Source organism: Olea europaea, chromosome 1, assembly GCF_002742605.1.
Source record: "Olea europaea var. sylvestris chromosome 1, O_europaea_v1, whole genome shotgun sequence".
Lineage (NCBI taxonomy): Eukaryota > Viridiplantae > Streptophyta > Magnoliopsida > Lamiales > Oleaceae > Olea > Olea europaea.
In genome coordinates, this window is record NC_036237.1 from 7376971 (window position 1) to 7402826 (window position 25856).

A 25856-nucleotide genomic window follows, 5' to 3' on the forward strand; every position below is an offset into this window, starting at 1 on the left:
TTTTCTCACAAATCACACAATTTTATGTCAAATGTTGTTTATTGGTCACAATTTATTCGTTTTATTGATCATTGTTACCTAATAGTTCTTCATAACTACTCTTTATCCGACCTATGCTTCCTCGCTTCCGCTCCCACTGCCAACCACATCACCATCATCACTTTTAAACCACTACCACCTCAATCACATCACCATCTCTACCTCTACATCAAATCCTCGATCACATTCTACCCAACATCACCAACTACACCTCAAATGTTTCATCTACCACCACTAGGTCCACTGCTAAATGATTCCAAAACACGTTTTTTTGCACTAAAATTTTTCTACAGCCACAACCAACACCACCACCACCGCATCCTCAATCACAACCACCATAACCACCTCTACAATGAGAAATGAGAATATCTATGAAGAAGAGAAAGCCAAAACGAAGAAAACAAGCCCAAAGCAGATCTTTGAAGAAGACAAAACTGGAATTTGGTAGTTTTGTGCTTCTCAAAATCTAACTTTCCCAATCTCATCTCAACACATTCATTCCCTTTCGAATTTCAACAGTATAAAAAAGTTGTAAAATTACTAAGCCACTGCATCAATGGCGGTGTGGATATGTGTGTGTCTGAGATCTAGGTTTTGAAGATTTTGAAATCAATTAATCAACCTACAAATTTGGGTTAATTACTAATCCTGCCTTATTTGATAATACAATTTTTAATAAAATTAAAATATATTTTTTACATAAATAAAAATATAATTAACACCTGATTTTTGAATAAAATTAGTGCAAACTTGATTAGTGATAATATAATTATAAATCCATGTTTTCCTATGATTTCCTCAAGGGAAAAATTGATAATTAAGAGGTTAACTATCACCTATTTCAAAACTAAGAGTAAAGGTTTCAAATTTCTAAAATCAGATGTTAATTAAAAATTATTTATGATTTAATTAATTAATTAATTATATATTTTATTAATTAAACATATTAAGGTTATAGATTTATACAATTTGGTCACAAATTAACTATTTAATTAATCACATATTACTTTTTAGTTACAAATCAGAATTTTTATATATCACAAATTATTATAATGTCATAATTCAAAAATTTTATGAGTCACGATTTGTTCATCGATCACAAATCAAAAATTTATATGTCACAATTCATTTATGATCACAAATCACAAATATTATAATTCACAACTTATTGGACAGTTATAAATTATCAAATCTTCGTTCATAAATTAATAATTTTTTTAGGTCACACATTATTTTTTTGCCACAATTTATCTTTTTTATTGGTCACATATTATTTATTGGTCACAGATTAACTAATTTAATTATCACAATCAATCAAATAATTTGTAACCACCATAAACACTTATGACTACCACCTCACCACTACATCCATTAGAACCACCACCACTGTTGCCACCAAAACCACCACCACCACATACTAAAAGCGATTACCAACCATCAAAATAGTACGAATTCTATTGCTATGAATGCAAAAACTATGAATGCAAGAAACAGCCAATTACAACCCTTGTAACAAATGACCATATCCCAATTCATCACCATCATCTCACCTTACCATCATCACCTAACCACCATCAACATCACTTCACCACCACAAAAATTAGGGATTAAACGACCACCACCACCTCCTCACCAATCCCACAACTACCAACCCCTCACCACGATCAAACATCACTATCTCACGACAACCTCCTCACCATCACCACCATTTGGAAAACAAACAAGCACTATCAACTACATTTATGCAAAACCAACACCTACCACCACAAACCACCACTACTTCACAATCAACCCAACAATAGTCACCACTGAGGTACGTGAGTTGGGTTCAGAACGTTGTAAGACAGTTCGATACATATCCGATGTGGGCGTTAGAGCATTGAGAAGAGCCAGCATCATCACCATTACCTATGCCATCACCACTACCACCACAACCTAACAGCATTGCCACCACCCAAAATCGATAGCCCTCATATCTCAAATCAATAGCCCAGTCAACCAATTACACGTTACCATTTCCATCATGACTCTCCATCTTCAAAGCCCCCACCTACTAACTCAAACCAAGATCAACACTATTGATTCACACAGCCAATAGAAACATCCAACATCCCAATCGACCAATTGAAACATCTAAATTGGCCTATCGAACCAACCCCTACCACCCATCCACACACAAATAATGATGGTGTCTATCATCACTAGCAGTGTGGAGGTGGGTATGGTAGTGGCGAAAGGATGAGTTTATGGCAAAGAAATCTCCCTCACGATGGCCATAGCCTCCATTGTTGCCTCAACCTCCATAACCGCCCTCACGACGTCCGCCATGAAATCTAATGCCTTTGGGATTGAACTTCACTTACAGTGATGTTATTGCCATCAAAATCTTGGCCCTTTTGAACTTCCAGATCTAATCCAAATAACCCTAGATCCAACTTTTATGAATACCACAAATATCATGCCTTTGCGCGCATGCCTCTATGGCTTGGACAGAAGCAGAACAAAGGTCTCTATGCCTTTGCGACGATGCTTTCTCGATGCAGAGATAGAAGAGTGGGACGAGGGAGAGATGAAATTTTTTGATGTATGGGGTGATGGTGAGGTGAGGATGGTGGTGATTTATTAATAATGTTTTTATTTTAATATTTATTAAATAATCAATTATAATATGGATTTTGAAATATGAAACTTAAAATACGATTTATGAAATGCAAACTTCAAAAACAGGTTTAGTTGTAATTTCAACTTTCCTCAATTGGAAATTAGAAGCTGATATTTGACTAGTCTAAGTGGGAGATTGTGGATTAATGTACTAAGTCCAATTGTTTAGTTGTTTTCTTATTGTGAGCTGGAGTGAATCAATTTGATTAATTGACTTTGGGCTTACTAGCGATGGCAATGGTTCGGTTTCAGTTCGGTTCAGTCAAAACCATCCCCGAACCATCAAATTTTTTGCCATACCATAATCGCACCATAACCACGTAAATCGGATCGGTTCGTATCTCGGTTCGGCTCGGTTTGATTCGGTTAATAACCACGAATATAAATTATTTTTTATAAGTCCATCCGACAAATTGATATAAAATAATTTATGAAAAGAGAGCCAATGAAAACAAAAACACAATATTCCAAACGAAAATACAAATATTAACCAAAATTGCAATTACAAAATACAAATTTAACAAACAATATTATGAACATAACAATACTAAACTTTTCCTACATTCTTGATTCTCGTGTATTGTAGTTATTTGATTCATTCTCAATAATTCAAAAACTTCAACCTTAACTCATATTCAATATTCATTCTTCCCCACAACTCTTACTAGCATAGGTGAGCACTCAAAATTGATTCCGATGTAGTAAATAAGAAATGTAAGTAGATAATGCAATGATACTACCTAATCCAGAATGGTTTAAAGTGAGATGTAAATATAATTATCCTTTTACGCCTTCATAAATCAAAAATCCTAAATTATCATGAAAGGAACAATACTTAGCTTGAGCACTAGAGCATGACATGGTCGGTTGTTAAGGTATAGCTCGACATGAAATTCGTTTTGAAAATTACTTGGATTTGCAAGTAGTTCCAAAAACCACTGGATCAAAAGTATACACTACCATCATTCCGTGTCAAAAAATTATTTTGCAATTAACTTGATTTCGATCATTCTTTTGAATTCAAAAATATATTGAAAAACTCATATTTCCTTTTTAAAGGACAAAAGTCAAGTAAAGATAGCATCAATAGAAATTTTGTAACGATTAAAACCTTTAGAGTAGATAGTATATGTCTTTCCCCGTGAGTCAAGACACAAAATGTGGTTCACATGCATGTATAAACGTACGATGATTGAGAAAATTCTATTTATCTAATATTATTTGGTACATATACTATAGTGTACGACCTATCAATTAACATGTCTCCTAAATAAATGTGTACATGTATAAGGAAACTTTTGTTCGATTAATATACTAAGTTCAATAGTAGGATTGATTTAACCAATTTGAATTGAAGTGAATTAATTGGATTAATTGGCTTTGGGCTTATTGGGGTTTAATAATCATAATAGAATTAAGGCTTGCAATAACCTATAAATACATAGTGCTTAGCAAAAGAGAAAAAGGTGAAAAACTTTAAACCTTGTTCTTTCTAAATCCAATTGATGGCTGTGAAGTTTGTGGTGTTGGAGTTTCAATTTTTTCTATTGTTTTTGCTAGAGGGTAGACATGTGAATAATTGTAGAATGTTGAGATCATGGTAGATTAAATTAAGAATCGCCTCAATGTGCAAAAATCGTCAAAGGTATACCTTGTATCGTTGGTTCTATTTAAACACTAAGGTAATTCGGTTTGTGAGTCTTGAAAACAATGGATCTATCCCGCAAACGAAGGAACCCATGTCTCACTGAGATGGACTACCATCTCAATAGGAGATCGTAAAAAGATAGAACACGTGCACACTAAGTTTAAGAAGGTTGAACATGGAAAAAGCAACAATTAATCTAAAATTCAGATCTAGAAATAGATCCAGGAGATAGTTTGTCATATCCTAATTTTCAAACATATCGTAGATCCTATTGTAAAGCCACTATCCATATAAAAACATGATTGTCATGTAAACTTATTAAGTATTAGATACATGAGTAATCTGATTTAGTGCGAGTGGAAGAATGATAAATGAGATGATATAACGAGTTCATTATCAATGCATTTGTATTGGAATGCATCCACTAATTAAATATAATGGAGTCCAAATGTTAAGTTATGATAACTTGTGCATTGCAGGTATTGTGATTGTCTAATACAAGTTATAAATAATTTAATCTCAAATTCTCTGGTTATTAGTAATCAAGAGACACATATTATAATTATGAATAGACTAGCTAGCACATATCATGGTACTTTCTTAGCTAAAATGTGAAACATTTAAATGGATACATGGATAAATTTTTAGAACAAATACGGTATTCCCTCATACAGATTACTCTTATAAACCCCCCCCCCCCCAGGCTTCCTATGGGGACATTCTACAACCACCATTGGTTTATAACTGAGATTTCACATCTAACTATTTTAGTATGAGTTGAAAATCTCTTAGAGTTCGGTAGTGAATTTGGTCATTTGACTTGAATAGAATCTTATATAAAGACCATCATGCTTTGATAGCGTTGGACATTGATTTATCTAAATTAACGAAAATGGCATCTTACGGAAGTGTCAATAATCGTATGAATATTGATAAATGATCAATACATGATTCATCACTTTCTAATAGTGAAAGACTATAACATGCTTCTAATCTGCCTATGTATGAGCACGGTGAAGTTATGAACTCAAAGGGTTTCAAGCATTATTCATTTAAACCAACAAAATGTCATGACACATAATATGATCGATTAAGTTGAGATTTTTATATAGTCACATCTCATAATCATTTGGTTTATATTGGTGAAGGTAATATATTTTCATGGTAACCTAGTAGAATGATTGTGTAATACCACATCAAATTTTCCATCATATGAATAGCCTTAACATATTGTTAGATGTCAATTTTGTGTGGTGGCGTGAATTAATTAATCCGTTAGATTAATGATAAATATTTTTTTTTTTTTTTATCTTATTCATATCAGGATAATGATATCATGATATAATTTGTCATCCTAAATGAAAACCTTATGAGTCAGACACAAAAGGCAAGAATTAGAAATCGATATTAGATATAGTCCAAGTTGGAGACTGTTGATTAATGTATTAGGTCCTATTGTATGGTTGGTTTTACTATTGTGGACAGAATTGAATAAATTTGATTAATTGACTTTGGCTCATTGGTATTTGCTTGTTTGGACTTACTAATCCTAATAGGATTATGATTTACAATAACCTATTAATACATAGTTCAAGTTTAGAGTTTAATAAAATTATTAGTATTATTGCTAGCCCGAGAAAAACAACTTTTTTATTATCAGTCTACAATGAATTCTATTTGCCATGAGTCTTTGAACATTTTTGTAGGACTCTAGATCTACATTCTTCTGTTTAAAATTTTCTCAACTGGTGTACCATAATTTCTCCACCGCGTAAAATTTTGTCTTTTGTAAATCTTTAAAAATTTGTTTAGTCTATATACCAGTTTTTTTTTTTTTATTATATGAATATTATCATATCCTTTCACTGAATTCATCCTGAAAACTTTATGATATGAGAACAATTGAAGGAAGTTTTGTATGTACTCGATTCTTCACATAATGTTATTTGAATTGGTTTAAGACACTGAAATTAGTTTCTTCTTCTTGTACTAATATTTTTGAATCATAATTAATTAATAAGGGAAATTTACGCCAAATAAAAAAAAATAACAAACAATGTTATACGTTTACATACCAATTTTTTAACTATTATTTTTAATCTCCAAAATTTCAATTACTATTTCATTTCATCTTTAATTTTTTTTGATTCATCTATCCCTCAATAAATTAACATTTAGTCGAGTTTTCTCACTATATTATTAGCATAGTTTTTTCTATTTTCATTTTTAAGCAAAATTATATAGCTTTATTTATTATACTTATATATTCTTCTCTTCTATGAAGTTTTCTTATAGTATGAAATTTTTTATATATATATATATATATATATATATATTTTACTGATTGGATGTTAGAGTAAAGGAAAGATGGTAATAAATTCTATAAATCTCACCAAAAAAATAAAAAAATCGTCCGTTAGGAAAAAATTAACTAAAAATCAATTATTAGAAAAAAGTTTTCAAATCGTCACCTGAGGTAAAATATAGAGTGTTACTTATTATTTCAATTAAGAGTATTTTTGTCTATTCATTTATTTATAATTATATACTTATTGGCAAATGGTGTTCTTTTGTAACTATTATGCAAAATTTTGTAGGTAAGATATAAATTTATAAAATATGGTATGCAAATTGTAATTACACCTATATACATGTTGTACTTCCTAAATTTTCTTAATAATTGAGCCAAACAAGGTTTGTAATTTTTTAGTCGACGGAGATTATCTGCTAAAAAATGTTGTTAAGACAGTGTTGTCAAGCCACATGCTCCAATGTAGGCATCACAAAGGGATCATAAAACTCTCAATACTTTAAACAAATAATCATTTATTCAGAAGATATGTAGGAAGCATGCATGATTTTATTATCCTTTTTTATCATAATAATTTTGAATATGTTTAATTATTTAATCAAAGTTGCAAGGTTCTTTAACTACGCAGAAATTAACTTCTGTGTAATAATTGTGAAAGACATTGGTAGCATACATTTCATTTAAAATATTTACATCAATATTCCCGTATAAATCTATAAGCGTAAATTTTGATTTATATGGTGGTTGGAAATTGTCCATGTCAACATTTCATGACATTTATAGACCAAAAACCATTAAGAACAAGTAAATATTGAACCAAATCCAACTGACATATGAATTTTTTTTCTTTCAGTCAAATCCAACAAAATCCTAGAGTTTTTATGATTTTATAGTAAATCTTAAAAATTAGTTTGTTCTATATATCCTAGTATCCCTTTCTATATGGATCTTATCATGACCATTCAAAGGAAAACAACAATATATATAATTCTTACTGAAGGCTTCATGATTGGGAAGTAGTTTGAGAAGTTAATTTCTTATGTACTTCAGAGAATTTTTTTGAAAGTGGAATAATTCACACCAATAATTGTGCTCTTTTTTTAATATAAAATGCACCAAACACAAGTATGTTTCCTCCAAGTGCATCTTAAAATAAGAACTTATACGACAAATCAGGGAGAAAAGTTATACTCTCTTTCTTTTTAAGTATGAAGACACATGGCTGATCGGGTTTGCATTTGAATATTTTTATCAGAAAATTATATTTACATAGAAATTGAAAAAGATATAATGGTGGGGTGTTGTAAAATTTTGTTTCATAAGTGTACTACCCGTAACAAGTAATAGTGGATCTAAGAGTTCGGATTGTCGATCCCACAAGGACTATTTTCTAGCACTTAATTCAATCTTTCTTTAACTACTATTTGACCAACACAAATCAAAGGTTGTAAAATCTGGGTTTTAATCTAAATTCTAGAAAATAAATGAATGTCCACACGATTGGTTGGAGAATCAAATAATGAATGGATGTTAGGGTAGAATAACTTCACCAATTGATCACATTTACATCTCAAATTAAAATTTAATTCTAATATAGTGCTCGGTCAAATTCTCCTATTGTATTCAATTTACCCCTTTCGAGTTCTCATTAAGCCTATTCAACTAATTAAATTTCATATCTCTATGCAAATCCAACTTAGTTAAACGAGTTCTATGTCTTAGGAATTCAATTATGACCGCAATAAATGGTATATGTATCTCTACTCGTTATACCAATGTACTAGATTTTACTACATGGCCTAAATCCTAAACTCATATCTCTATTTGTAAAGAATTCACAAAAATCATCAAATTATTGTGTTAGACATCATGTTGTCAAACGACCTCCCGGGCGATGATGAAAACCAGTTTTATCAGTCGACATGAATGACTGAACGATAAATTAACACCGAATAATGAGATGACCCGACCTAGCGTTGCTTTACCTATTGGATGGCTAATAACCTTTGTGGCTTGTTGGTGTGCTATTGGGACTTAACCCTAGTCGAGCCTACTTACCATATTATAACTTACCTTAAGTTGGTCATTGGACTATTATATATATTGGTAATTCTCTTCTTCCTTCATGTCCCGTTTTAGAACCCGAGAGAGAGAGGCAGTTTTCTTCTTCTTCCTTGTGCATCCCGTTGATTGATTTTCTCTACCTATTGCTTGAGTCTTTGTGACCCTTACCTGTGTGGTATACATCCTAAGTGAGTGGAAGAAACAACAAGCAAAAGGAGCAATAGCAACCATAGGAAGAAAGCATGCCGGCGGGACGGTCCTTCTTCGGTTTCTTGGTGTTGATTCTATGATTAATGGTTAACTGAGCCCGGAAATCACCTTGAGCAGCTAGAGGAAGATCCTAACATCTGGTATCAGAGCTTGGGTAGCAAAAAATGGCTTAAAATCGGCTGATTTTCGGATATTCAACATAGAACCCGAATCTGAAATTCTTCAATTACTCACAAACCAAAAGCTCGATTGGACAAATGGAGGCCATACCCATTACTAGCAGGTCGAGGCGCCCCTAGTGAGGCGGCGCGTGGGCGACGGCGGACGGTGGCGGCGCGTGGGCGGTAGTCTGGCGAAGCTGTTTTCAGGTAACTTGCTTGTTTCGATCTCCTGAACGCGCTGATATACTTTGTTTTGTGTTTTAGGTTACACAGAAAAAGTTGGACGATTTTGCACCTGGTGCGACGCCGACTGAAATTGAACAGCAAGCTCGTTTTTTTCCACTCTACGGACTCAGATAGGTCCGCTCTGGTAAATTGGCTTAATCCATTTAAATTCAGCAATAGCAAGATCATCGTGTGGGGTGATCGTTAGGTTTTGGGGTTACCGTGAAGGGGTAACCATTGCTTGTGCTAGAACTAGGATTACTTGCGTTAATTGAGTACTTGTTCTTTTAATTTAAAGTGCTTGGTATTTCTTGGTGGACGTAGCGTTTAGGTTCATTGTTACTTTTGCTAAGAATTAACAAAATATTACCTTATCACGCTTCCCAATACTACTTCGTGTGGTTTAATTAGTGTGTTAACCAATGACAACACATAATTTTGATTTGGGAATATTTAACGGTAAAGGGGACTTCTCTATCTGGCAACAAAAGATGAGAGGCATATTAGTCCAACAAAAGGTGTCAAAAGCCATCGAAGGCAATTTTGCACCTGACATCTCAATAATATTACACTTTTCTGACGCTATCTTAAGAAAAGTGGGAAAACTAAAAACCACCAAAGAACTTTGGAAAAGACTAGAAGACTTATACTTGCTTAAATCTACACCGAATAAACTCTACCTACTTTAACGATTCTTCAGCTTTAAAATGGATCCTTCAAAGGATCTCGACGACAATTTAGATGTATTTAACAAAATGGTGCAAGATATTGTCAATTGTGACGAAGCCGTGTCTGAAACCTATAAGGCCATTATCTTGCTCAATTCAATCCCGGACTCTTATAAAGAAGTTAAAAATGCCATTAAGTATGGTAGGGACACGTTAACACCTGAAATTGTCGTAGATTCTCTTAGGAGTAAGGAGATGGAAATGAGGGCTGAAAAACAGGATAGGAGGAGTGGAGGAGTGGAGAGTTGCATACGATGCGGGGTAGAACTCAATTTAGGCAAGCCAGTCATGATGGATACCAAAGTAGTGGCGAATCAAGTAGTAATAGTTGGAAAAAAAAAAGGGGAATTGTAGACCTAGGTCAAAGTCTAGAACTAAGGCTAGAAAATGCTATGGCTGTGGAAGCACAGGACATTTTATAAAAGACTGTCATAAAGAAAAGGGAAAACAAAAGGTTAAGGAAAGAGATGAGGTAAATGTGTTATCCTCTACCTCCGATACCGAAAACGGTGAAGTCTATGTGATCACTAGTCCAGTCGTAAACGCTACTGAATTAAATCTAACTACTAATTCTCACATGCATGAATGGATATTAGATTCTGGTGCGTCTTTTCATGTGACGTCTGAAAAGAACTGGTTTGAAAACTTGCAAGAATCTAATGATGGGCAAGTAGTTCTGTGTGATAACTTTGCCTATACAATTGCTGGAATTGGAGATATAAAGATAAAATTTAACACAGGCTTTGTATACATGTTAAAGGAAGTTAGATACATTCCTGAATTATCTAGGAATTTGATTTCAGTAGGAAGACTTGAGAAAGACAACTTCACCGGTAAAATTGAAAACGGAATGTTTAAAATGATGAAGGGTGTGTTAATCTCTATTAAGGGAATCAAGAAAAATGATATTTACATCAATACTGGGGAAGTGATTAGAGGATTAAACTCCTCTATATCTTCCGTCAAAATCGATCACACACATACGTGGCATAGTAGGCTTGCACACGTAAGCATTAAAGGGCTTAAGCTACTTAATGAAAAATGTGCATTTGGTAATGACTGTGTGTCTGACCTATCGTTCTGTGATCACTGTGTGCTCGAAAAGCACCATAGAGTGTCGTTCTCCACTACTACGCATAAGGCTAAAAGCATGATTGAATATGTGCATTCTGATCTGTGGGGTCCTGCTAGTAATCCCACATCGGGTGGGAATAGGTATTTCCTATCTATCATAGATGACTACACCAGGAAAGTGTGGATCTATCTATTGAAAAATAAAACTGAAACCTTCCATAACTTTAACAACTAGAAGAAACAAATGAAAAACCAAACTAGCAAGAGGATCAAATTTTTAAGGACAGATAACGGCCTAGAATTTTGTAATGCTGAATTCGATAGGATGTGTAAAGAAAGTGGAATAACAAGGCACAAAACGGTTCCTTATACTCCCCAGTAAAACGGGGTAGCAGAAAGAATGAATAGGACCATACTAGATAAAGTGCGCTGCATGATGTTAAGTTCTGGAGTTCCTAAGTCATTTTGGGGTGAAGCCGTTGTAAGTGCTTGTTATCTGATAAATTTGACTCCATCAGCTGCATTAAATGGTGATACTCCACATGAGAAATGGTCTGGAAAATTGGGTGACTACTCAATGCTTAAAGCGTTTGGCTGTGCTGCCTTCTCTCATCAAAGTGAGGGAAAGTTAGAACCTAGAGCCAGGAAGTGTGTCTTTCTAGGATATCCCGAAGGGGTTAAGGGCTATAAGCTATGGGATAGAAGGCAAAAATGAGTTAAGATCATCGTGAGTAGGGACGTCACATTTAATGAGAGTGAGATGCCTTGTCTAAGGAATGAAACTGAACCTGTAAGTGAAACTAAATCAGGTGAAGAAAGAAATCGGTTTAAGGTAGAGTTAGGAAAATTTAACATATCAGTACTTAGTACTTCGAGTGAGGTGGAGATTCAGGTCCAAGAACCTGAAGAGGAAAATGAAGTAGTGATAGAAGAGCATCCTGAGGAAGAAAATCCATTAGCTAACTATAATTTAGTTAGAGATAGAGAGAGAAGACAAACGAGAGAACCCAGGAGGTTCGAGTATGAATCTGAATTGGATTTTACATACGCTAGTTACGAAGAACTAGTTAATAGGGAGCCGGAAACTTTTGAAGAGGCTATGAATAGTGGTCAATCTAAGGAGTGGCTTAAGGCTATAAAAGAAGAGATGAGTTCTCTAGAAAAGAATCAAACTTGGGAGTTAGTATCGAGACCTAAGAATAAATCAATCGTTAATTGCAAGTGGGTCTTTAAGGTTAAGGAAGGTACTAGAAGTACAGAACCCTTAAGATTTAAGGCTAGCTTAGTAGCGAAGGGTTACACACAGAAAGAAGGTGTTGATTATAACGAGATTTTCTCACCAGTTGTCAAGTACACTACTATTAGGGTCATGCTCACATTGGTTGCACTCTTTGACTGAACACTTGAACAGCTCGATGTAAAAATCGCTTTTTTACATGGAGAGTTTGATGAACAAATCTTTATGAATCAACCAAAAGGTTTTAAAGACAAGTTAAAACCTGATTATGTGTGTTTTCTAAAGAGATCCCTATACGGTCTAAAGCAATCACCTAGACAGTGGTACAAGAGGTGTGATTCCTTTGTACTCACTATAGGATTTCAAAGAAGTAAATTCGATCACTGCCTATACTTTCAACACAACGAGAATGATAACAATTATTTGTTCTTGTTGCTCTATGTGGACGACATGCTTTTAGTTGGATCATCTCCTAATAAACAATATAAAAGCAGATCTTAGTGGAGAATTTGACATGAAAGACCTAGGAAATGCTAAAAGGATTCTAGGCATGGAAATAAAACGAAATAGGTCAAATTCCATCGTATTCTTGCATCAGTCTCCATACATATCAAAGGTGTTGAAAAGGTTTAATATGAGTGACTGCAAACCTGTCACGTTGCCTTTTGCAAACCATTTTGTTCTATCTAAAGAACAAGCTCCCTGCAATGAACGTGAAGTGGAATACATGAGTAAAATTCCATACTCAAATGTGAATGGTTTCATAAAGTATTTGATGGTTTGCACCAGACCGGACTTAGGATTCGCTGTTAGTACTCTCAGTAGGTACATGTCTAATCCAGGTCCTGAACATTGGGAAGCATTAAAGTGGCTTTTAAGATATTTGAAGGGTACAAGTGACGTAGGTCTAAAATTTAGTGCTAATAAGGAAGGTGTGAAATTAAAGGGTTTTGTAGATGCTGACTATACAGGAGATAGGGATGGTAGGAAATCAACTTCCTCTTACGTATTCACCTTATCAAATTCGTGTGTTAGTTGGAAATCACAGTTACAACACATAGTTACACTATCCACTACAGAGCCAGAATACATTGCCACCACTGAAGCAATTAAAGAGGCTCTATGGTTTATAGGTATACTTCATGAACTGAGTGTCTTGAATGAGTATGTGGTTGTGTATTCTGATAGTCAGTCATCCATACATCTGTGTAAGAATTTTGTTTTTCACGAACGCACTAAACATATCGATGTTAGGTTACACTTCATTAGGGATATAATATCACAAGAAGTAGTAAGACTTGGAAAAATTCACACACAATATAATCCTTCAAATATGGGCACGAAAGTGCTGCCACTGGTAAAATTTAGAAGTTGCAAGGAGCTTCTAAACATCGGTACAGGTAAATGATTTCCAATTTTATCGGTTTTCTGTTAGAGATGTCACTAATGAAAAACGTTTTTCTTTGCAGGTCCTTTGACACCAAGGTGGAGGTTGTTAGATATCATGTTGTCAAACGACCTCCCGGGCGATGATGAAAACCAGTTTTATCAGTCGACATGAATGATTGAACGATAAATCAACACCGAATAATGAGATGACCCGACCTAGCGTTGCTTTACCTATTGGATGGCTAATAACTTTTGTGGCTTGTTGGTGTGCTATTGGGACTTAACCCTAGTCGAGCCTACTTACCATATTATAACTTACCATAAGTTGGTCATTGGACTATTATATATATTGGTAATTCTCTTCTTCCTTCATGTCCCGTTTTAGAACCCGAGAGAGAGAGGCAGTTTTCTTCTTCTTCCTTGTGCATCCCGTTGATTGATTTTCTCTACCTATTGCTTGAGTCTTTGTGACCCTTACCTGTGTGGTATCCATCCTAAGTGAGTGGAAGAAACAACAAGCAAAAGGAGCAATAGCAACCATAGGAAGAAAGCATGCCGGCGGGATGGTCCTTCTTCGGTTTCTTGGTGTTGATTCTATGATTAATGGTTAACTGAGCCCGGAAATCACCTTGAGTAGCTAGAGAAAGATCCTAACATATTGATCAGATAATTTAATGCATTCAACTCATAGCAAAATCAACACATGGAAAACTTAAAAACTGAGAATCTTAATAAGAGAATGTAAAGGATCCCAATTGGTTACATTATTCCCCCTAACAATGAATTTAGCTACTCATAATGCAAGTAGAAAAATAGGAAATTGTCTTAGAATACATCACCGGATTTGTAATAAAGATGTAGAAGAAAAAAGTAGAATTCTTACACCAAGATCTCCTTCCTCTTCCAAAGAATACTTCTAATCTTCAATTGATTGGTGTTAATCTTCTTGAATTTCTCTTTTGAATCTCCCTTCTTTTTGTCTTCTCTCTAATATGTCAAGTGCGTGGCTTGATCCCACAAATTTTTCGTGTGCGGCTCCCTCCTAATTTAGGTCTTCAATTGTGTAGTTATAATGTCTTGGAGTTTAGGGAAAGATTTTGAGATGAGTTGGGTAGAGAAAGAATGGTAAAAATCCAAAAAATTACTCCCGTACGACGGTGCCTGGGCGCTACGATTTGGACGCCTGGGCGCTGACTTTCTATCAAAATTTCAGCATCATGGATCTTAGGCGCTGAGGACTACTTCGGTTGCACTGCACAATTTTTAGTATTTTTATCATAATTCTTTTTTTTCGATATCCGATTGAGGCAACTCAAGATGCGTTGGAAAGGTAACTCAAAGAGCTACAACTTTGTTTCAGATATTATTCTCCAATTCGATCGTTTACTATGTCAAAAAATGAGTCTCAATATGAGGCTAAAAACTCGGTGCAAAACTTTTTGGTTGGAAAATGATTTATGATCATATCTTGACTAAATTTGATCCCTTTGACACCTTCCTTCATCCAATTGGCTTCTAGAACTCTCGGATCTTCATTTCAAGTTTTGACACGACTTTTGATTAATTGCATTTTAATCCTCGAGCTTTAGATCTCTTACATTTTGATCATTTCATCCAATTTCACTAACTTTTGCCTATTTCCTTCCTTTGGCCTCTTTTAGCTCTTGTTTTCTCCATTTTCATCAATCTACAAAACAACACCAAAATAACTTGTTAGCACTTCTAAAATACTCTCTAAGATAGCATAATCATGAAATTAATGGCATAATATAATGAGTGTAAATCACTCATCAAACACCCCCAAACTTAATCTTTTGCTTGTCCTCGAGCAAACACCAAAACCCATAAAATAATTAATTGACACACAAGCACAACTAAGACAGACAAAATCACTTAAAATAAATTTCGCTAGATAGCTTGCCTTCATGTCTCAGGATTAAAAATATAACTTCGATTCCATGAACCATTTCAAAGCTATAATGCAAAATCTAAATTCTCACCCATTCAATGCAAAACAGATGTGTGTGTGTGGAGAGTCAAGTGCAACGCTGTACAATAATAAGTTGGCCCAATTCCCGACCTTAGAAGTCAAATTTTTCCTAACATTGCTCGTGGGATTCTCATAGCCCTAAACTTGTTTTCTTTTCTCTTTCCAAGGGTGTAACCTAAGGTTAAATTTTCAATATTAATTTCTTACACTACTCAAGTTTGGTTAGATTTTACTAATTGTAGTTCCACATGTCAACAAATGAGGATTCTCCTTATTTTTGACTGCTTCAACCTCTAGGAATCAACCAATTTACTAACCCCTTATCAAATGTCTAATCCTCTAAAACAAGTGTTCGGGGCTTAATCAAGGCATTTGATATCTATTTTTTTCTCTTTTTTTAAATATTTTTTTTTCATATATATCTTTATTCTTTAATCACTCTTTGTGCGGACGTCTTTCCCTTAAACTTTCTAAATGACCCCTGTAGCGAGTTTTAGACCGATGACTCCCAAATCAGATGACTTTAGGGCACCAGGTTTTAAGCCCTTACAAGCTTAATCACTTGAGTAATAAAGGCTACGAAGAGACGATTTACAATGAGATTATTAAAGTTGTCCTCACTGAGATCTTTTTTTTATGCGATGATTAGTGCAATGCCTCTTATTAAACACCTATCCTCAAAAATCGACCTCTAACTTAAGGTTCTCACCCAATTTTCATCCTATTGGTCTCAAATAATCCACACAAAAATTAACACACACGAAATCCACATTTATCTCCAAATTTCCCTATAGCAGTGCATTCATCCAAACGTCCTAAGTTTGGTTTAAGTGTATTGTGATGTTTAATGGTTGTTTGGGTTTAGCATCTAAGTTCTCTATTTCAACCTATAAACGTGAATCAACCTCCTCATGCACAACGCTACAATCAACTCACGTGCAAAATTATAATTTTCGTTTCACATGAATAAGCAAAAATCTAACTCAAATACATAACTCCTCCACAATTCATAAATCAACGCATGTTCTCAATTACACATATCAATACCGGCAAGGTTATCTAACACACACAAGCATGCAACACAAACACATAAAACAAGCAAATCACACATAAGCATTCGAGAAACTCAACAATGTAAGCAAATGATGTCACTCCCCCAAACTTAACTGAAATATTGTCCTCAATGTGAAATTTAAAGGAAAAGGAGGAGGACTTCCTTGAAATGTCAGTATTGCCTATGATGTTGTGGTGTCTTGGTGTTGCATTTGATCTACTGTCTTCTACATTTTCCCCCAAACTTGAGATTTGTCCTATTTTCTCCATGTCCATGTTGGTTTGAGTGTTTCGCGACATCATGTTCTTGAAAAAAATAAATTTGAAAAATTAAACTCATAGAACAAGGACTACTTAGCTCAAATATTTAATAATCAACTTAATTACTCCAAGACATATGGGTAGAAGGGGTATATGTGATGAATCCTAAATAAACTATAAATTAAACTACCTTAGAACTTTGAAAATAAAATAAATAAAATAAAAGCTTGGGTTGCCTGCCAAGAAGCGCTTCTTTTAAGTGATTAGCTTGACTTGTGCCGCTGATTTATCATGCTGGTTCAAACCAAGTTATTCCATCATTACATTTTGTGCAATTTTCATTGATGCAATCCTTTTTTGCTCCCCAGATTTTGATTTGTCCATTCTTATATCTACCAAGAAATTCTCCAAAATTTGATTTTTTGTTCTAACAGCTTCGTCGATCAGGTGGCTCTTCTTCATCAATTCTACAGCAATCATTTTTATTGGGAGGTTTCTCATATTGGATGTAAATATTGAATATCCCCTATTTATCCTCCACCCTCAAGATTAGTTCTCCCTTCTCTATGTCAATAAGGGTTCGTCCCGTTGCTAAGAATGGTCGACCCAATATAATTGGAATATCTCGATCTTCTGGTATGTCCAATACAATGAAATTCACAGGAAATATTAAATTTCCTACTTTTACGAGTATATCCTCAACTTTTCCACGTGGCCTTGCGATTGTTCTATCAGCGAGTTGCAGCGTTATTGATGTTGCTCTAAGCATATTAGCACCAGTGTCACACAATGCATTAGTTGAATAGGAATTTCCAATTGAAACTGATAAAGTAAAACTCCCTGGATCCTTCAATTTAGGAGGCAATTTTCTCTGGACTCTTGCACTACTTTCCTCAGTTAATGCCACAGTTTCAAACTCCGGAAGCTTTCTTTTCTTTGTAAACATCTCTTTCAAAAATTTCTTATAGCTTGGAAATTGTAGTATCGCATCAATGAGCGGAACATTGATCTGGAGTTTCTTGAGAACATCGAGGAATTTTTCATATTTTGTATCTTGTTTGTTCTTCTTGAGCTTTTGAGGAAAGAGAATGAGAGGCATGTAAGCTTTGTCTAGACTTGGTGTTTTGGCAGTTGATGTTTCTGTACTTTCTCCATTTTCACTTGCGTTTGGTGCAGATTTTTCTACCCTTGTAGCTTCATCAATCACTTCTTGATCATCTTTTCTTTTGGGTCTCTCTGTAGTGATCTCTGGCGATTGTACCTCACTCTTTGGATTTATGATATGAATATTTTGCTCTATCGACTTCTTTCGAAGTCTTTGGGGAAACGGAAGTGGAGATACATATGCTTTAGCTTTTACGAGCGGCCTGGGTAGATCGTTCTCCACTACTTTAATTGCCATCAACTGTTCCTTAGAATTTATCATTGTATTGCCTGGCAATGTCCCTTATGGAAGTTCTGCAAGTTATTATGCTATCTGACTATTTTGTGTCTCCAGTTTCTTGATGGATGCCTGCTGATTTTGAAGTTCGTGCCAATTTGCTGGAACACCTTGTCCGTCTTCTGCACATATTTTTGAAACATCTCCCCCAAACTTGGTCTTCTTTCTTGTTGGAAATTGTTACCATATGAGTTGAAATTACGGGAACTATTTTGAATAAAGTTTACTTGTTCCTCTGAAGAAGTGAGCATCATGCAGCTCTCTGTAGCGTGATTTCTTCCACAATTCTCACATGCTGAATAGGCCATCATTGCATTTGCTCCATGTGTTTGCAATTTTACAAGTAACTCTACCTGTTTTGTTAAAGCTGCTATCTATGCATTGGTAGATATTGTGCTGTCTAATTCATACATTCCTGCTGCCTTTGGTGGTACCACTCTTTCTGATGAGAACATTGAATGTGTGGTAGCAATTAACTCAAATAGGTGCATGGTTTGTTGCACTGATTACCCTATGATTGATCCACCAGCAAAGGCATCAACTTGAGATTTTGACAGTGGTGTAAGTCCAATGTAGAAGTATCGCACTTGGTTTCCTTGAGTGATTCCATGGTTTGGGCATTTTCTTATCATCTCATTAAACCTATTCCATGTTTCGTAATAGCTTTCTCCCTCTTTCTATTGAAAAGTTTGAATTTCTAATCTGATTTTAGCTACCCTCGCCGATGGGAAAAATTTATTACAAAACTTCCTGGTTAGTTCTTCCCATGTAGTAATGCTGGCGTGAGGCTTAGCATTTAACCACTCCAACGCAGCATCTCAATGTAAATGGAAATAATCGTAGTTTAATAGCATCTTCATTGACCCTCGGAGCATGAAAGTTCTGACAGTTTCTGAGAAATCTAGAGATATATGTGTTTGGATTTTCTTGATGTAGTCCGTAGAATTGCAGGGTGTTGCTCATCAAGTTAATCCAATCTGGCCTGATCTGAAAGTTATTCACCCCAAAATCTGGATACACAATACTGGAGCGCATGGGTGCTATTATAGGTGTCAGGAACATTGATACTGACAAATCACCTTCATTTATTTCCCCTCGCTCATGCTGCTGTTCCCGTGGTACCACCATTCTTGCGGCCATTCGTTCAATCGGCTGAATAGGGATATGTATTTGTTGATTGTCAGTCATTTGATATTACTATTTTTGTTTTGTGTTCTTTGTGTCTTTGTCTGAAGGTACGTTCTACCTTCGAATCAAACGGTTCAAGATCGTTACCTTGGGCATGAAGCATACAACGAACACAATTTTCTGTAAATAAAAGAAAAATAAACAAATCAAATAACAGTTAAAATAAAAAAATAAATTAAGACTAAAAGAAATTGTCACCGGCAATGGCGCCAAAAACTTGTTGTAAAATTTTGTTTCGCAAGTGTACGACCCGAAACAAGTAATAGTGGACCTAAGAGTTCGGATTGTCGATCCCACAATGACTATTTTTTAGCACTTAATTCAATCTTTCTTTAACTACTATTTGACTAACACAAATCAAAGGTTGTAAAATCTGGGTTTTAATCAAAATTTTAGAAAATAAATGAATGTTCACATGATTGGTTGGAGAATCAAATAATGAATGGATGTTAGGGTAGAATAACTTCACTAATTGATCAACTTTACATCTCAAATTAAAATTCAATTCTAATGTAGTGCTCGATCGAATTCTCCTATTGTATTCAATTTACCCTTCTCGAGTTCTCATTGAGCCTATTCAACTAATTAAATTTCATATCTATATGAAAATTCAACTTAGTTAAACGAGTTTTATGTCTTAGGAATTCAATTATGACCGCAATAAATGGTATATATATCTCTACTCGTTAGACTAATGTACTGAATTTTACTACATGGTCTAAATCCTAAACTCATGTCTCTATTTGTAAAGAATTCACAAAAATCATCAAATTATTGATCAGATAATTTAATGCATTCAACTCATAGCAAAATCAACACATGGAAAAATTAAAAATTGAGAATCTTAATAAGAGAATGTAAAGGATCCCAATTAGTTACATTATTCCCCCTAACAATGAATTTAGCTACTGATAATGCAAGAAGAAAAATAGGAAATTGTCTTCGAATACATCACCGGATTTGTAATAAAGATGTAGAAGAAAAATGTAGAATTCTTGCACCAATATCTCCTTCCTCTCCAAATGAATACTTCTAATCTTCAATTGATTGGTGTTAATCTTCTTGAATTTCTCTTTTGAATCTCCCTTCTTGTTGTCTTCTCTCCAATATGTCAAGTGCGTGGCTTGATCTCACAAATTTTTAGTGTGCGGCTCCCCCCTAATTTAGGTCTTCAATTGTGTATTTATAATGTCTTGGAGTTTAGGGAAAGATTTTGAGATGAGTTGGGTCGAGAAAGAATGGTAAAAATCCAAAAAATTACTCCCGCACGGCGGTGCCTGGGCGTTGACTTTCTGTCAAAATTTCAGCATCATGGCGCCTGGGCGCTGAGGACTACTTTGGTTGCACTGCACAGTCTTTAGTATTTTTATCATAATTCTTTTTCCCGATATCCGATTGAGGTGATTCAAGATGCATTGGAAAGGTAACTCAAAGGGCTACAACTTTCTTCAGATATTATTCTCCAATTCGATCGTTTACTATGTCAAAAAATGAGTCCAATATGAGGCTAAAAACTAGGTGCAAAACTTTTTGGTTGGAAAATGATTTATGATCATATCTTAACTAAATTTGATCCCTTTGACACCTTCCTTCATCCAATTGGCTTCTAGAACTCTCGGATCTTCATTTCAAGTTTCGACACGACTTTTAATTAATTGCATTTTAATCCTCGAGCTTTGGATCTCTTACATTTTACTCAGAGCAAGACAGCAGACAAAGCCCCCGGACGGGATCGAGTCCACATCTGGCTCAATAGAAGAAAGAGGTTTGTAACCTTAGCTATCAGTTCTAACTTTTGCATATTTCCTTCCTTTGGCCTCTTTTAGCTCTTGTTTTCTTCACTTCCATCAATCTACAAAACAATGCCAAAATAACTTGTTAGCACTTCTAAAATACTCTCTAAGATAGCAAAATCATGAAATTAATGGCATAATATAACGAGTGTAAATCACTCATCATGGGGTCTTTAATCTGTTGTTAGGTCTTTCTACACTCAAATGCGTGAATTAGAAAAAGAAGTCATAACTCTCAAAACTTTAAACAAAAGAAGCATCTTCTGTATGATATGCAGCAAGGATGCATGATTATTTTTTTATTTTTTATTTTTTATCTTTCTTTCATGATGCAGCCTATAATAATATTGGAGAAGTATAAACAATTACTCAAAATAGGAAAAAAGGTGCAAAATTATGAACAAAAGTGTACATAACGTGGTGTGGAGCTTCCTAAAATTTGGGGAAATGAAGACCAACGACTAACATTATGAAGACATAATAAAATTAGAAGCACGGTCTCCCAACTTTACCCTACACGTCATTTACCATAAATATAAGGTCAAGATGCAAATAGTATAAAATCAACTGAAATCTACAAAAACTATTGATTTTTTAGGCTAAAAACAGTACTAACACTATATTGGAGTACTTTTAGAGTATCTCCAAGTGGCTCTTTAAAGTGAACTTTAAAATTAAGTTCCTAAAGATTCTTTATTTTAACTTTTTAAAATAGAGAGCGAATTTTATTATACATTTGGATGGAGAGTCAAACTTATCACAACACAAAAATGCTACAGGAGATGATAATGCAAGTCATGGCTCCATACAAGACTCATATACTGCATGTCGTCAGCTCATACCTGGCTAGAAATACTGGAAGCTTCTAATTCTTTTTGTTTTGGTTGTTATTCTGAGTTGTATATTTTTCCCCTTTTCTGTTATGTTGCTAAAGGATATATAGGAAACCTGTATATATACGCAGCATTCTTTTGTACAAAATCAATTCAATTTCAACTAAATACAAAGCATAGCAATTTCTCTCATTTTTCTGATTGTAATTTCTTCTTTCTTCCTTTCTTACAAAACTTAGTCTCTATTTGTATTTTATCTAGGTTGTATTTAATAACATTATAAGTTTCAATACTTCATTCTTCAACTTATTAGTATTATATAGAATATTTTACCACTGATATCTAAAAATGAGGGAAAACAATAAATGAAATGTTGAGGAAAGTAAATTAAAGGGTAAATTTGTATAAAATATTTTACTCTTTAAGCCCTTATTTGATTCTCATTCTTCTAAAATTTCATTCTTTCAAAATTCATTTTCAGCCACACATTTTTTAATAAAATAATATTACACGCAAATCAAAACTCTTCTTTAATTTTTGGCCACACATTCTCCATCAATCTACTATTTAAAATGCATTATTTCTCCCAAAATAGGGATTAAACAAGGGCTAAATTTAAAGATACTCTTTGAAGATGCTCTTTAAAAATAGTCTTTTGGAACTGTTCTTAGTCATTACAATATATTCGAGCCACTGAGCAATCTTGTAGTATTCTATCCTGCAAACTTCAATAGGGTTTTGGAATGATGCAATAGAAAAAGACCAACTTTCTAAGTCACCAAAGAATTGAAGATGCTCTTTAAAAATAGTCTCTTGGAACTGTTCTTATTCATTAAAATATATTCGAGCCACTGAACAATCTTGTAGTATTCTATCCTGCAAACTTCAATAGGGTTTTGGAATGATGCAATAGAAAAAGACCAACTTTCTAAGTCACCAAAGAATTGAAACATGTATCAACCAAGTGAAATCCTACACGTAGGGCATATATTATTTTTATTTTAAATTCAACATTTTATAGGATGACACTTTAATGGTAAACCGTTGGCATTCAGCACCATAATGTGTGGACTAAAGTGAAAAACTATATTTGAGATTGGGAGCAGACTCATGAATGATGAAAGGGCTTGCATTTAAATATAATAAACGATATCAATGTGCTTATAAAAAAATTTATTTAAAGATTATAGTGATGGGATCTTATCTTGTATGTGGTAGTTAATAAAGATATTGCAGTTAATACTGGCATCCACCCTAAGAAACGCATCTTCTTCTTTATAATTTCCATTGAATCACAAGAAAGTCCGAGAATCTTGGATTATAATCGGATAGGATGTTTCCACTTCAACAAGGCTATGAGCTGGTCTTTCAACTCCCTTCTGTTATAAAACAAGAACAAATCCTGCAAGATTTGACACCGGATTACACTTTACTGGATAAAAGTAGCAATTTTAATGCTAGCATTTGGGAAGGGGGCAACAGAGATCATCAGGTATTCAAGAAAATGAGGGTGGAAGTACATTTGATGAATCGGATATTGGGAAACTTGTACATATTTAGAGATATCGATCAGCAAAGAAGAAAAGAAATGGCCAATCTTTAAGCTTCTCTTAAAGTCACATGTTCCTTCCTAATACCTAAAGATGTATTCATTATTAATAATACCATTGCATTTTTCCTTAATTTGTATTTTCACAACAGGAGGGATGCACAAAATTATCATCGCATATTGTAATTCCTATGGATCTAGTTCCTTTACATCTGGATCTAGCAGTGAAACTGCAAATTCATGTAATTAATTTCAAATTTATTGAGGATAAGGCTTAGTTTATTGTTGTAGTATGCATTTTTCAGTAAATATTCCCGTAAGACAGTATTCATGGTGGTTTAGGGTGATAAATCCATATCAGATCTTCTGCAAGAGGCTTACCAGAAACTAACTTTGCATAGAGACACAAGTCCACTATCCGTCATCTCTAACTCCCATATCGTTGCCTCCTTGAAATCCCTGAATACGCTTGATTTATTCCTTATAAAAATTAAATCATCCATGCACAAGCAAACAAGCATTAACATCTCCTTGATCATTAGTTTTTGAATAAAGAGCACATTCGAGGGGACAATTTAAAAACCAGTTTTCTGAAATTACATGTCAATTCAGCTATTTGACGCTCTTGCAGCTTGCTTTAATCCGTACAATGCATTTTTGCAACTTTAAGACTTTATCTTCTTGGCAATTCACAATACACGCAAGAGGTTGCTTCAAGTACACTCTTCCTCCTGAAAGTAGCCATTTAAGAGAGCTGATTTGACGTGCAAGAACCGTGCCTACAATTTTTCGTCATGAATATGTTCAAATATTTTGTATTTAACATTGATTCAACTAAAAAAAGCCAGTTTCTGAAAAAAATGAAAAAAAAAAAAAAAATGCCATCTAGGCTTTGAACGGTGTTAACTAAAAAATTGTTAAATTAAGCTAGTGATGATATTTTTAATGGACTTAGTCATGCAAATTGTGTTTCAATTCTTTATGATTTTACTAAGTTGTATGTTTGTCGAAGTTTTTAAGAACTTAAAAGTTGCTCAACATTTTCTTAACTCCGCATTCTTTAGGTCCGAAAATTTTATCTAATTTTTAACTACACATTCTTTGAGACCTACGGCTTGTAATCACTTAGACAAGCAAGCAATAAGTGAACCTTCACCCACATGTAAAATTCTTAATACTATGGCCAACATCATTTCAATGATGATGAGGGAGATTAGTTTCTCCCTATCCTTCGTGATTTTAGGAAGTTTCTAATGTATTTTACAGAATGTCTTTAGAAGGGGTTTTGATGGTCCAATAATTAAGGTCTTTCTGTACTTAATTTTTTTTTATAATTGCTGAGATTTTCTTCTTGATACGGTTATTAACTGTCAATCCTACTTTTCCGAAGGACCACCTGCTCCTACGTATGCATAACAAAGGGATCATATCTCTCAAAATTGATATTTTCTTTTTAAAAGAAGCATTTGTTTGGAAGATATGTAGGAAGCATGCATGATTTTATTCTCTCTCTCTTTTCTTTTCTTTTCTCTTTTTTCTTTTTTGGCATGAATCAGCCTATAATAGTATTAGAGATGTACTATTAATTAATCAATAGTTGCAAGTTTATTTAATTACAAAAATTTTTTCTGCATCAACTATGAAAGATAATTGTAGTATAAGTCCCATTTTTAAAGTAATTGTAGCAATATTTCGCCCTTGTTTGAGCCACATTATTCGAATGAAAATGCATTTTTGAATAGTGTATTGATGAAAAATGTGTGGTTAAGAAATAAAGAAAAGTTTTGGATTTGCGTGTATTATTATTTTATTGAAGAATGTGTGGTTGAAATGATGTCAATTCACTGTTGAAGAATATATATATATATATATATCATTTAAGGTAAAAATGAATTTGGAATGGCTAAAATTGTTGTGGTAGACTTTTCGTGAAAATTATGGATCATCAACCATTAAAATCATGTAATATCCAGCCTTTCTATGCTTCAATGACAAGGCTGA

General features: G+C 34.1%; 1 protein-coding gene across 1 annotated transcript; it reads right to left on the minus strand.

Annotated features, from left to right (window-relative positions):
• Window positions 1–17577: 17577 nt before the first annotated feature.
• Window positions 17578–18477, minus strand: LOC111403830. Its single transcript, XM_023032459.1, has one exon. The coding sequence runs from the start codon at window positions 18475–18477 to the stop codon at window positions 17578–17580; it is 900 nt and encodes a 299-aa protein (XP_022888227.1).
• Window positions 18478–25856: the final 7379 nt, after the last annotated feature.